We start from the raw sequence: 12211 nt of genomic DNA on the forward strand, positions 1-12211 counted from the left end.
GCGAGGAGCCGCGGCTGCCGCTATTTAAGACGGCTGCCTCGCGGGCGCGGGCAGAGCAGGGCACCGGGCATGGAGCGGGGTCTCGCCCTCCTGCTCGCCCTCCTCCTGGGGCTCCTCCCGCGAGGCCGTGGTGAGTAGGGGAGGGGGCTCACGGGGGGCGGCGCGGGCCCGCGGGGGGCGCCTTGCGCGCGGTCTGAGCGCGCGTGTGCCGCAGGTGCGCGCCTGGAGGTGCAGCCGCCCGAGCCCGTGGTGGCGGTGGCCCTGGGCGGGTCGCGGCAGCTCATCTGCCGGCTGGCCTGCCCTGGCCGGGGGACCGCCTCGGTGCAGTGGCGCGGCCTGGACACCAGCCTGGGAGCGGTGCAGTCGGACGCAGGCAGCTCCGTGCTCTGGGTGCGCAACGCCTCGCTGTCGACTGGGGGCACCCGCGTGTGCGTGGGCTCCTGCGGGAACCACACCCTGCAGCAGACCGTGCAGCTCCTGGTGTTCGGTGAGACCCGCGCCTTCTGCCGCCCAGCAGCCCTGCTCTCCCTACACTGCCTCTTCCGGGGAGCCTGATTGCCCACCCTGCCCCCTGCTCCAAGCCTGCATCTCGGCTCCTCCTGAGTCTCTTTGCAATCAGTTCCCCTCTCTCCGCATCCCCCCGACATACCTGACTCCTCTCCAGCCCCCTGTGTACTAGCCACACAGATCGTGGCCACTGGGTTTTCAGTGGCTTCCACACACCCCTTGGCCCACCTCCGGGTCCCCTCCTCAGGGCACAGTGCTGACCCCCTGGATTCAGCCCACCCTCCTCCAACCCTCTGTCCACAGCCTTCCCAAACCAGCTGACTGTCTCCCCAGCGGCCCTGGTGGCCGGATGGGACCAGGAGGTGGCCTGCACAGCCCACAATGTCACACCTTCCGACCCCGAGGCCCTCTCTCTGTCGCTGCTCCTGGACGGAGAGGACCTGGAGGGGCTGCGGGTCCTGGGAAGGGAGGTGGAGGCAGAGCCCCAGGATGACCTGCTGTTCCGAGTGACAGAGAGCTGGCAGCTGCCCCCGCTGGGGACTCCTGCCCCACCTACCCTCCACTGCCAGGCGACCATGAGGCTACCAAGCCTGGAGCTGAGCCACCAGCAGCCCATCCCAGGTGAGCCTACGGAGTCCCTGCCGCCCCACACCTCCGTGTGCCCGAGGAAGCTGGCGAAGTCCCAAAGCCCGGCTCCTCAGAGCCTTGATGATAGGGGCCCACCAGCCCTCCCAAAACCTTGTCCTGCCCCCTCGACTGCTGTGTCCCCATCTGTATGGCCACAGAACCCCCAGCAGGTGGGAAGATGACATGTGAGCTTTAGTCTGTCCCCCTGTGGCAGCCAGAGTGACTCTTGTTTATTCATTCAACAGATTTATTGAGCCCACTCTGTGCCAGGCCCCATGAGGTCCTGTGCTGCCGTGCACACAGCCCTCCAGGCTCCCACCTCCGCCCAGTCCCTTTCCGCTGCCCTGCATGACCTGCCTGTCCCCTCCCTCTCTGCCCTCGCTCACTCTGCTTCAGCCACAGGGGCCTCCTCACTGTTGCTCCAAAAGACTAGGCCTGGGGCTGCCCCAGGGCCTTTGCATGGCAGAGCCCTCCACCTGAATTCTCCCCCCTCCTCTCCATGGCCCCGTCCTCTTCCCAGGAAGGAGTCCCTTGACCTCCCAGTCTAAAGGGACAGACCACACACATAGGTGTACATGCACACACGCTCAAGCCCTTTTTCTTTTCCTGTTGTGTGTTTCCTGACACCTTTTATCAACATCTGACATCCTGTATGTTCTTTATTTTTTCCACTATCTGTCTCCCCTACTACTGGCTTCACCAAGATAGGAATGAGTGTCTGTCTTGTCCATGGCTATGTCCTCAGTGGCTAGAACGGAGTAGGCGTTCAACAAATACATTTTGAACGAATGGATGAATGTTATCCCAGTACCCAGTGCATAGTAGGTACATAATAAAGACTTGCTGAATGAATGAAAACATTTAATGTTGAGCTGGCACACAGTAGGTGTGTAGTTGCTGTCAGATGTTATTAATTTAACTAACATGTGTCTAATCTGGGACAGACCCTGCCCTCATCATGAAGCCCCTGGCAGCCTCTCACTTAAAAGGCACTGATCCCTTCTTCCACAGGACACCCGCAAAATGTGCTTTGGGTCATGGGGGGGTCGGGAAGGGTGTGGCAAGGACAGTACAGTGGGACAGCCTGCAGAGAAGCGGCCGGACTTCAGAGCTTTTCAGTAGGAACTACAAATCCCCTCCTGGAGTCTCACTCTCCCCATCTGCACAAGGGATAGGCATCTCCTGACTCTCAGGGAGCACCCTGTCTCTTCACAGCAGCCCCCAAAATCCAACACTCACTGACCCCACATCCTGTGAACCCATGTGCCCCCCACAGCAGCACCCAGGGCTGGTGGCTCTCCATCTGTTGACAGTGGAGGAAAGTGAGACTCAGAGATTCAGAAACTTGCCAGGAGATGGAGGTGGGGGGCATGACAGACCCCAGCCTCACTCCTATCCATTAAGATACCTTGCAATTACTCCCAAGTTGTCAAGGATGGGGCTTGGAGTGATTCTGGTCCCACCCCAAGGTCCAGGTGGAGAGACTGAGGCAGGAGAGGACCTAGGGCAACAGAAAAAAGTGCCACCCTGTTTTCCAGTCCTGCACAGCCTGACCTCCCTGGCGGCATCGGTCATGACCTCCCCAGAGGCCACCCCCGAGGAGGGCTCCACCTCCACGCCAGGGAGTCCCGGCCCCCAGCCCAGGAACAGCTCTGCCAGTCCCTGCCGCCCTGAGATCCACCAGTCGCCAGCACCAGGGGGTTTGGAGCTGCTGTGTGAGGCAGCCTGTGGCTCTGCTGTGGCCGTTCGCTGGACAGATGCCCCTGGTGGTCTAGCAGCCTACGAGACTCGGGAGGCTGGGGCCCGGGCTTGGCTGAGCGTGTTGTGGGCCAGCTGCAACCCCGAGGGCTGGTTCCAGTGCCGCCTGGACCCTGGGGGCCAGACGGCCAGCCAGTACCTGGTCCCGGAAATCTGTGAGTTCTGGGGGAGCCTGGGAGGGAGCCTTGTGGCTGAGACCTTAGAGAAGGAATGGCCTTGTCCAGCTCCAGTTCCACATCTGCTAGTGGGCTTCCCCAGCATGATATGATTACAGTGGCCTGGCAGGGCGCTGACTCAACGGACCGTAAATTTCAGGGACCACAGATTCACAGCACTTTGTAAACTCTTTATAGACTACAAACTTTATAGACTGTAACAGCCTGTGGAATAGAAATAGAATACAGCCAACATGGGTAATTTCAGATTTTCTAGTAACCATATTCAGAAAACAAAGCAAAAGTAAGTTTGATAATATATTTTACAGAACCCAATATATCTCCAGTATTATAATTTCAACATGTCATCTATAAAAAAGCATATATATATATATATTTTTTTTAATAAGTCTTCAAAATGCGACGTGTACTTTGCACTCACAGTGCTCTTCATTCACACTGGCCACGTATCGCATGCAGATGTGGCAAGCAGCCACCTGGCTGGACAGCCCACCTCTAACTATAAAGTACCTTACAAATAAGTGACTCTATAAAGTCCTTCAAATATCCTGGGGGTTTTTGTACATTTCAAAAGATGTTCCAAACCATGATGTCTTTTGTAAAATTTCAGGGAACTTGGTAAATTTGGAAGCCCTTAGCCAGCTCTGCTGGGCTTCCAAAGCCTGCAAAGAGGGGTTCAGGTACCTGACGCTTCTTCCCCCAGGTTTCCCACCAGCCTCTGCTGCCCTGTGGACCGGCAGCTTGGTGCTGGGGCTGCTTCTCCTGGTGTTTCTCACCCATCGCCTGTGGAAATGCTGCCAGACTGACCGCTGAAGTCCAGGCCCACCCACTCCTCTGGGCCCCTGCCCCACCTGGACCAGACTGACCAGGTCAGACAGCGGCACCTCCTGAAGTGGACTGCCTTTCTTTCCACTCAGTTGCAACTGGAGAACATACGCAGGGTCCCAGACAGCATGAGGGCTGAACGCAGACCCCTTACCCTGTGAACCAGCACATCCAGGCTCCCTAGCTGGCTGGACTTCCCCTCAGTGGGGCCCCCTCCCCCAACAGTCTGGGCTGGAGAATAAAGAGCCTCGTGACCTGACCTCATGACTAGTTCCTGTCATGCTTTGAGGATGCTGGAATCCTCTTCGTCGCTCCAACTTCCCTCTGCACTCAGCGACACCCCAGAGGGGCAAGGATGGGCATTCAGCCCAGCCTCACTTGCCCAGGGCAGGGAAGAGGGGGCGTCAGGGAGCGGGCGCTCTGCCTGGGGATAGAACACAGACGCTTGTGCAGTTCCCTGGCGTGGGGACACTGGAGCTTGAAGAATAACTAAGAATTCGCAAAAGTGGGGGAAAGTATTTTGTCGGGGGGCAGCGTAGACAGACACAGAAGAGACGGCTTATTAAGAGAAACTGCATCTCTTTGGGGTGACTGGGGGCTAAGGAGGGGAAGAGGCGAGGGATCTCTGATGAAGGGCTGTAGATGCAGGGACTTGGCCTGTGGGCACTGGGGAGCTATGGGAGGCTTCCAGCTGTAGAGGATACAGGTGAGGAGGAGACCTCTGGGGGTGACCTGGGGCGGGGAACTGGGGACTGGGGTGGTCCCCTCATTCCGCAAACATTCACAGGGGACAAGGGGTCGCGGAGCCCAAAGCAGACCCTGACCCAGCCCGTGGGTGGGTTAGCGGGGAGAGGGCATTATCCCCACGTGGTGCGCTATCACCTCAGACTGAGAGCAGAGGCTAAGCGAGGAAAATCAGAAGGCGGCGGGGCCGGCGCCCAGTCCTGCTGGACTGGATGCATCCCCACCCACGCTCTGCCCATCTTCCCTGTAACCAAGAAGACTGGTTGCTAGGGTACCAACTTGAACGACTCGACCACTACCAAGATGGCCAGCAATCCGGCTTCATGATAGAAACCAAGCCCTTCCTCAGGAGCCATTTTGGAGTCTGGCAACATTAGGGTTCCGGGCCGATGCCGGGAAAGCCAACCAAGAACACAAAATGAGAAACTGGAGGATAAGTGCCAATCGGAACCGAGAAGACTGGGGGGACTGCACTAATTGCTTCCAAGAGTCTCCCAGCGGGATTCGGGACCCCGCCCCCCACGCCCCCAACCCCACACGCAAACCTGCCCTTAACTAAGATGGCCGCACCGAGGCGCCAGCGCGCTGTGGGATATGGCGGCGCTTCCGGTCCCGCTGCCCTCACCGAATATGGCGGCGGTGGAGAAGCGGCGACCCGCGGTGGCCCCGGCGGCCAGTTTCACAGACACCGGCCGACCGGCGATGTCCCAGGCGGCTGCAACGGCCGAGAACGAGGAGGACTTCCTGCGGCAGGTCGGCGTGACGGAGATGCTGCGCGCGGCCCTGCTGAAGGTGCTGGAGGCGCGGCCCGAGGAACCGATCGCCTTCCTGGCTCATTATTTCGAGAATATGGGCCTGCGCTCGCCTGCAAATAGCGGCACTGGGGAGCCGCAGGGCCAGCTCCTGCTGCAGCAGCAGCGCCTGGGCCGCGCACTGTGGCACCTTCGCCTGGCTCACCACTCCCAGAGGTGCGGGGCCGTACCGGGACGGGACGGGACAGCCGGACTCCAACTCCCGGCGTGCCCCGCGCGGATCCCCGCCTTCGACCTGGCGCCGGCGCGCGGGGCACGCTGGGGGCTGTAGTCCGCTGGGTGGGGGTGGGTGGCGAAGGGCCGGGTGGGGCCGGGCGCGGGTCCTGGGGTTCGGGGCGGCGCGCCCCACAATGGGAGCTCCCGGAGCGCAGGAAGGATTTCTCCCCAAGTCACGCAGCAACGCCTTCGAGCCAGGTCCCTGGTAGCATCCCCGTCCATTAAGCCAGAACATGAGTATTTACAGGGCTGGGCAGTGGAGACACCCAAGGCCGTGCTTGGGGCGGGAGGGAGAGGGAGCACAAAATGCGTCTGGCGCGGGAAGCCACCCCTGTGATGAGCCCTGGGAAGAGGAACAGGCAGGTGGGAAGTTCGTGGGCTCCAGACGATTTCTGAAGGTCAAGCTAATGGGTTTGCAGGGGCCAGAGTGGAAGGGGAGTGTGCAGGGACAGTCTCATCTGGTCCCCGGGGCCATCTACTGACATGGGAGGTCACTGGTTTGGAGGAATTTTCTAGAGGACTGTTAAGTCAGGGCCTGGGAGAGCCTCCCCTACAGGAAGGTGGACAGGCAGGTCTGCAACTGAGACACGCACCCTGGTCAGGAGGTGTCCGCCGGGAGGGGCCATGAGGACGCCAGGAGGCCAGGAAGAGCCTAGGACCCAACTCTCAGGAGCCCCAGCCTCAGAGAACCCACAAAAAAGCGTGAGAAGGCAGACCAAACAGGAAGGAGGGAACCAGAAGAGAGGCATCTGGGACGTCTTCCAAAGAGGAAGAGTGGTCAGTGGTAGGGCCACCATGTGCAGTCGTTCAGGTCAAGTACTGCACAAGCCATTCACCCCTTGGACAACCACAGATGAGGATACTGATGGGAAGGCTTTTTGCGGAGCCTTTTCCTAATTCACACAAGGGCGCCCTGTCTGCTAAAGGCCATGCCATATGGCCCAATAGATTAGGGCTAAAGAATGTCTGTTAGATTTAGGGCCAAAGAAGCCATACAGGTCTCCTGGGGATGCTCTGCAAATTGCTGCAAACTGGGCAGCTGAAAACAACAGAAGTTTATTCTCCCTTCTCTGGAGGCCAGAAGTCTAAAATCTAGCTGTAGCAGGGCCATGCTCTCTCTGGAGGCTCCAGGGGAGGGTCCTTCCTGCCTGCCAGGTGATCCTTGGCTTGAGGCCACATCCCTCTATCTGCTTCTGCACGTGGCTTCCTTTATGCCTCTCTGTCCTTTATCTTATAAGGACACTTGGCATTGGATTTAGAGCCACGTTATCTCATTGCCAGATCCTGAACTGATTACACCTGCAAAGACCCTATTTCCAAATAAGATCACACTAACAGGTTCAAGATGGACAAGCATTTTGGGGGTACACTATTCACTGTACTGCACTGAAGATGTTGGCTAGAGGCAATCTGGAGCAACAGGGGTGCAGAGGGAGAGGAGTGGGCAGAGGGGTGGCAGGTGCTGGTGGCACACATGCCTGGTCTCCCCAGAGATGCAGCCAGTGTTGAACCCAGAGGACGAGCTGCTGTCAGGAGCCCCTTAACCTCCCAGTGTACAGAAGCAGACGACTTGGGGAGAAGCCAACCAATGTCCCTTCTGCCGATATGATGAGAAATTAGAAGTGCTGGCCTCCAGGACTGGTGATAGTGGCATCGGCCACCCCCGGCTAGCCTAAGGCCCCAGGAGCATACACACAGTCTTACGGGACTTGCTGAGGGCCACATGGGCACTGAGGGCAGAGGCCAAGTCAGATCTGGGCAGGTGGCCCAGAGGCCTTCGAAGCCACCGGGTTGCTAGTAGTGACAGCACAAGTGCCTTCTCTGGGGAGGAGTGAATAGCTCATGAGAATTGGTGTCAGCCAGGTTGCCAAAGAGAGTCGTCAGGGCATAGAGCCAGACTAGGTCAGGATGAGCTGTGTCACCATGCAGTGACCAACACCCCAAGCCTCAGCAGCCTCGGCAGAGCTACAGTTTGTTTCTCACACGCTGTGGGGTCACAGGGCTCTACTCTGCTCTGCAGGGCCCACCTGGTCTTGGCCACAGGGTTTGGCTAGGGGATGCTGCAGTGGCTCCTAAAACTTCCACCCAAGGAGGACCACATGTTGTGCTCCCGCTTCAGTGGCTGGAGCGAGGCACATGGCCCATTCTCACTAGAGGGAATGGAGAGAGTGGTGGGGCCAGCTTTCAGGACACCCGAGACCTCACCTCCTGGCATCCATGCCCTGTGCCCCTGCCTCCCACGTCCAGCAGGGCCAGCTTGCATCTCCATTGGATGTCACAGCCAGGATGCAGAGTGGCTTCTAGGGAGCAGCCTCCGTTAGATGTATGGGTGGGGACTGAGGCCTCCTGCCCAGGGTGTGTGGGTGAGCCTCCTGCACACTTGAGCCTTGGACGGCTGTGGCTGGTCACCTGGCAGCAACCTCAGGAGAGGCCCAAGCCACTCCTGAGTTCCTGACACATCATATATGTTTATTGCCTTTTTAGGCCATTTGGGGGTAATCTGTTACACAGCAATAGATAACTGATACAGGCACCAATGGCTGCAGCGTCTGTTCCTGTCAGGCCTCCCCACACTTCCTCTTCCTGCTGCAAATAATTAATCACAAACACTCTGAAAAAGGGTTAACAAGGCAGCAGCCAACTTTTGTGGGTGACAGCCATACCAGTGGGAGCAGCTGTTGGCCCAGGAAAGGAGCTGTCTCATAGCCAGTAGCAGGATCCACAGATGTTCTGCCCAGGAACAGGTAGTATGCTGAGCGGGTTTTTCCACAGATGTTCTGCCCAGGAACAGGTAGTATGCTGAGCTTTGGGGGCCAATTCCTGTTGCAATCAGTGGACTCTGCCTTTGCAGCAAGAAAGCAGCCACAGGCAGCCTGTCGATGGATGAGGCACGTGCCCGTAACTTTATTCACAAAAACAGGGAGCAGGCAGTTTGACCTGCAGCGGTAGTTTGCTAGCTCCTGGGCTGTGGGACTGTGTGGCAGCGAACCAGACAGGCCCATAGTGCCAGCGCTGCACCAGGAGAGCATGGAGGGTAGGTGGGGCGGTGCCCCAGTCCATTCAGCAAGCACTTAGCTAGCGCCTGCCAAGTGCAGACAGGGTTCTAGGCATTGGGGCTGAACCTCTGACCTGCACGGACACACCTGGGCTCCTGGGCTGCTGGCGACAGGGTCAGGTGGCGGTGGCTGGTGTGGAGCAAGAGGAAGGCCAGGCTAGGGGGTGAGAGCCACTGGAAAGGTGACGTGTGAGCGGACTCAGAGGGGAGCAGCCCTGGGGGATCTGGGGTAAGAGCCCCCAGGCGGGGAATGGGGGGCGTGTCGGAGGGGATGGGCCTGTGGGGGGGACGGGGGCGCGCGGGCTCTGCCGCCGGCCCCACGCCCCCGCCCCCCGCAGGGCGGCCTTCAACAACAACGTGGGCGTGGCCTACCAGTGCCTGAGCGCCGGCGGGCGCAGGAAGAAGCCGGGGCTGGACGGGCGCACCTACAGCGAGCTGCTCAGGCGCATCTGCCGCGATGGGGAGGCCCCCGAGGAGGTGGTGGCGCCGCTGCTGCGCAAGATCCAGTGCCGCGACCACGAGGCGGTGCCGCTGGACGTCTTCCGCGCCGGCATGCTCACCTGCTTCGTGCTGCTGGAGTTCGTGGCGCGCGCTGGGGCCCTCTACCAGCTGCTGCAGGACCCAGACCGGGCCGTGGCCGACCGCCGCGTGGGCCAGGCCGTGCTGGACACCCTGGAGGCGGCCCTGCAGGCCAGCGAGGGCGCTGCCGCACCTGCCCGCTACCTGGAGGCCGGCTCGCGGCTGGGCCCCGACAGCCTGGCGCTGGCCATGGACCGCGTCCTGGTGGCGCCGCGGCCCAGCTCCCCCATGACCCGGGAGGAGTTCCTGGAGAAGGCCGCTGCCCTCTTCATCGCCAAGGTCAAGCCGGTGGGCTGAGCCCCGCCCCAGCTGCCCCTGCTTAGCCCGGACCGGTGGGTGGAAGATGGCTCTGGGACCAGGACGGGGCGTCCCTGCGTGCAGGGGGTGCCAGGAGCCCTTCCCAGCCAGCTTCGGATCTGGAATGATGCCCAGCCCCTTGGGGGAGGCCGAGGATCCCGGGAAGTGGGCAGTCCTCCCCACATGCCTACACAGGTTCCTTTCTTTAACGGTAATAAAGTCTATTCAAAGGCCCACCCGGTGTGTGTGCGTGCCTGTGGGCCCCAAGCCACCTGTCTGCAGACACCCTTCGCTCAGGCCAGCCGCGTGCCCCTGCTGCCCAGAGCAGTGCTTGCAGCCTGGGAACACCTGGACAGCAGGACTCTGTTCTGAAGGGGCAGAGGCCCCTAGGTGCCCTGGACTTGGCCCCCAGACGCAGGAGGCTCTTCCTGATGGCTGCAGGTGGACACTGCCTCCAGCTGGGCTCTCCATGCATGCCCAGCCCAAAGTTCCTTCCTGGGCCTCGTTTCCCCAGCTGTCAGAGGAAGAGGTCAGCTGGGCTAATAATGGTGACAGTGGCGGTGGAAATAGGTAACAGGTCGGGATCTGTAGTGTCCTTGACCCACCGCTGCCCAGGAGGAAGGTGAGTTCCTACCCAGATGGCAAATGGGGAAACGGAGGCCCAGAGAAGTGAAAGGTCCCACCAGCGAGGGGCTGAGCAGGGGCATGAACCCAGGCCCCACACCCTGCCCTGCACCCGCTGTGGGATTAGTCCCCACTAGTCATGAGCACCCCCTGGGCGCCTGTCCGCCTCCAAGGGGACTACGTGGAGGCAACTTCTGTAGGGAGCGGAGGAGCCAATCCTGGATCAGATTCTGATGTGCAGGCAAGTGACTTCACTCCCTGCTCAGCCCTGTTCCTTGTTCTGATGGAGGAAGATCCTATGGGAAAGTTGTTTAACCCTTTCGCCAGTTCCCCCCTCCCAGCACCTACCCTGGGCACAGGGCAGGCAGTTAGCAAACCAAAGAACCACTGAATCGTGCTCGAGTGCCCACTTCCCAAACACAACCGTGGCCATGGCCATCCCCACACGCTCTTCCAGAACCTCCCCACAGCCCCTCAAGAGGCAGATCATTGGTGGAATCTGCATCCCCTCTCCTTGAACTTGGGTGGCTTTTGTGACACTGCATGATTTCCATGGCTGTGTCACAAAAGGCAACCCCCCCCCACACACACAGGACACCAATGGCCATGCCATGAGGACACCCAGCCAACTGGCAGATTCATGACCTAAATAAATCATTAATGTTTTATACTTGAAGTTTTGGAGTCATTTGTCATACAGCAATAGGTAAGATGAAGCCAGAGTGGGTCACTCAGTGGCAGCCACAACATGCCCTCACCTGGGCAGTCCACCACAAGTGTTCGTGATCTAGCTGCCACTGGGGCCCCTGGAGGCCAGGAGGGGACACAGGGCATGGTGGTTCCTAGTGAACGTGTGGACCCAGGCCACCTCTGGTCAGCTCTCTGGTTCCCTAGAGTTCCTGCCCTGTCCCCTTCCAGCTGCCCTTCTATGGGAAAAGAGCTGCATGGCGCAAAGGGCTCCATCGCTCCTGGGTCAGGAGTTGCCAATGAGCAGTGACCGGGGGTACGAAACCTGTCCGCCCTACATCAGCTGGAGTTCACCCCAGTGGCAGCTGGCGCTCCAGGCACCACCCCCACATCAGGTTGAAGCCACCTCCAGCCAGGACCACCTCCCTGCCCAGCTTCCCTCACTGCCTCCTGAGTTGCTGTCAGGCCTGGTCTTGGGTCAAAAGTGCTGTTTTGTCATGATCCTGGCGTGACCGCTGCTGGCCAGCACAAACCCTGGGAAGCTGACATGTTCTCCTTACACAGTGTTACAGCAGTGTGGCCCCAGAACACTGGGAACCTCCCCACCCCTGCCTTCTACATGGCCCTGCCACGTGGTGGTCCCTCTGCAGCCCCCAGAATGCTCCTCCTCTTTGCCCATCTTCCCTGGAGAAGGTGTGCTACTGGCTGACAGGGCCTTCCTCCCCTCACATCCTCCTCACTTGGCTTCTCACCAGCCATGGCTTCAATTACTGCTTGGTCACCAAGGATTCTCAAGTTCACATCTCCAGCCCCAGCCCTGCTCGGCTCCAGCCCTTGAGAGCCAGCCGCCTGCTGAGTGTCCCCTGGGGGCCATTGCAAGGACATCCCAGACCTGCCATGTCCAGGACAGAGCCTCTGGTTGGCCTCCCCAGCCCAGGGGCTCCTCTGGAGTTTGCAGTTTCCGGAAGCCCCAAGCCTGCCCAGGTCAGGGGTAGACCTGGGTACTTCTCCCACCCCTCAGCCTGCCCTTCTCTGCATCTTGTTGGGTATGCATGATAACTTCACCCACCTGCTCCTTCTTGCCCAGTCCAGCCCACATCCTCACCCATGGGCGACTCCACCAGCCAATTGGGGTGCTCCAGGTGCCCTGGCCTCAGCGATGTTTGAGGAACAGCTTGTGAGTCCTGGTTGGCCAAGGAGGTGCAGCCCTGGCACATGGGGTGGCTGGGTGGCAAGGGCCTGGGCCTGGATTCTGGGGCCATGGGGTCACCTCAAGGCCTGTGAACAAAGCCAGCTCTCAGGAA

General features: G+C 59.8%; 2 protein-coding genes across 3 annotated transcripts; both read left to right on the forward strand.

Annotated features, from left to right (window-relative positions):
• On the forward strand, window positions 1–4107 carry MADCAM1 (mucosal vascular addressin cell adhesion molecule 1). Of its 2 annotated transcripts, none has more exons than XM_036889854.2 (5): window positions 1–130; window positions 215–487; window positions 811–1128; window positions 2673–3047; window positions 3986–4107. In XM_036889854.2, exons 1-5 carry the CDS (start codon window positions 70–72, stop codon window positions 4030–4032), a joined length of 1074 nt encoding a protein of 357 aa, XP_036745749.2. In that variant the 5' UTR covers window positions 1–69; the 3' UTR covers window positions 4033–4107. The 2 variants fall into 2 exon arrangements, with proteins under 2 accessions (XP_036745749.2, XP_036745748.2); XM_036889853.2 differs by lacking the exon at window positions 3986–4107 and adding an exon at window positions 3772–3911.
• A 1133-nt stretch (window positions 4108–5240) lies between these two features.
• TPGS1 (tubulin polyglutamylase complex subunit 1) lies at window positions 5241–9832 on the forward strand. The gene is made up of 2 exons (XM_036889855.2): window positions 5241–5605; window positions 9059–9832. The coding sequence occupies exons 1-2, from the start codon at window positions 5268–5270 to the stop codon at window positions 9594–9596; spliced, it is 876 nt and encodes a 291-aa protein (XP_036745750.1). The 5' UTR covers window positions 5241–5267; the 3' UTR covers window positions 9597–9832.
• The last annotated feature ends 2379 nt before the right edge of the window (window positions 9833–12211 follow it).

The sequence above is a fragment of the Manis pentadactyla genome, chromosome 12, assembly GCF_030020395.1.
Source record: "Manis pentadactyla isolate mManPen7 chromosome 12, mManPen7.hap1, whole genome shotgun sequence".
Lineage (NCBI taxonomy): Eukaryota > Metazoa > Chordata > Mammalia > Pholidota > Manidae > Manis > Manis pentadactyla.

Excerpts from the sequence above, each read along its gene's own strand:
- MADCAM1 (XM_036889853.2), top strand. The coding sequence starts at position 70 with ATGGAGCGGGGTCTCGCCCTCCTGCTCGCCCTCCTCCTGGGGCTCCTC. Across the intron at positions 131-214 it reads GCTCCTCCCGCGAGGCCGTG|GTGCGCGCCTGGAGGTGCAG; the intron begins GTGAGTAGGGGA and ends CGTGTGCCGCAG. Across the intron at positions 1,129-2,672 it reads CCACCAGCAGCCCATCCCAG|TCCTGCACAGCCTGACCTCC; the intron begins GTGAGCCTACGG and ends CCTGTTTTCCAG.
- TPGS1 (XM_036889855.2), top strand. The coding sequence starts at position 5,268 with ATGGCGGCGGTGGAGAAGCGGCGACCCGCGGTGGCCCCGGCGGCCAGT. Across the intron at positions 5,606-9,058 it reads CTGGCTCACCACTCCCAGAG|GGCGGCCTTCAACAACAACG; the intron begins GTGCGGGGCCGT and ends CGCCCCCCGCAG.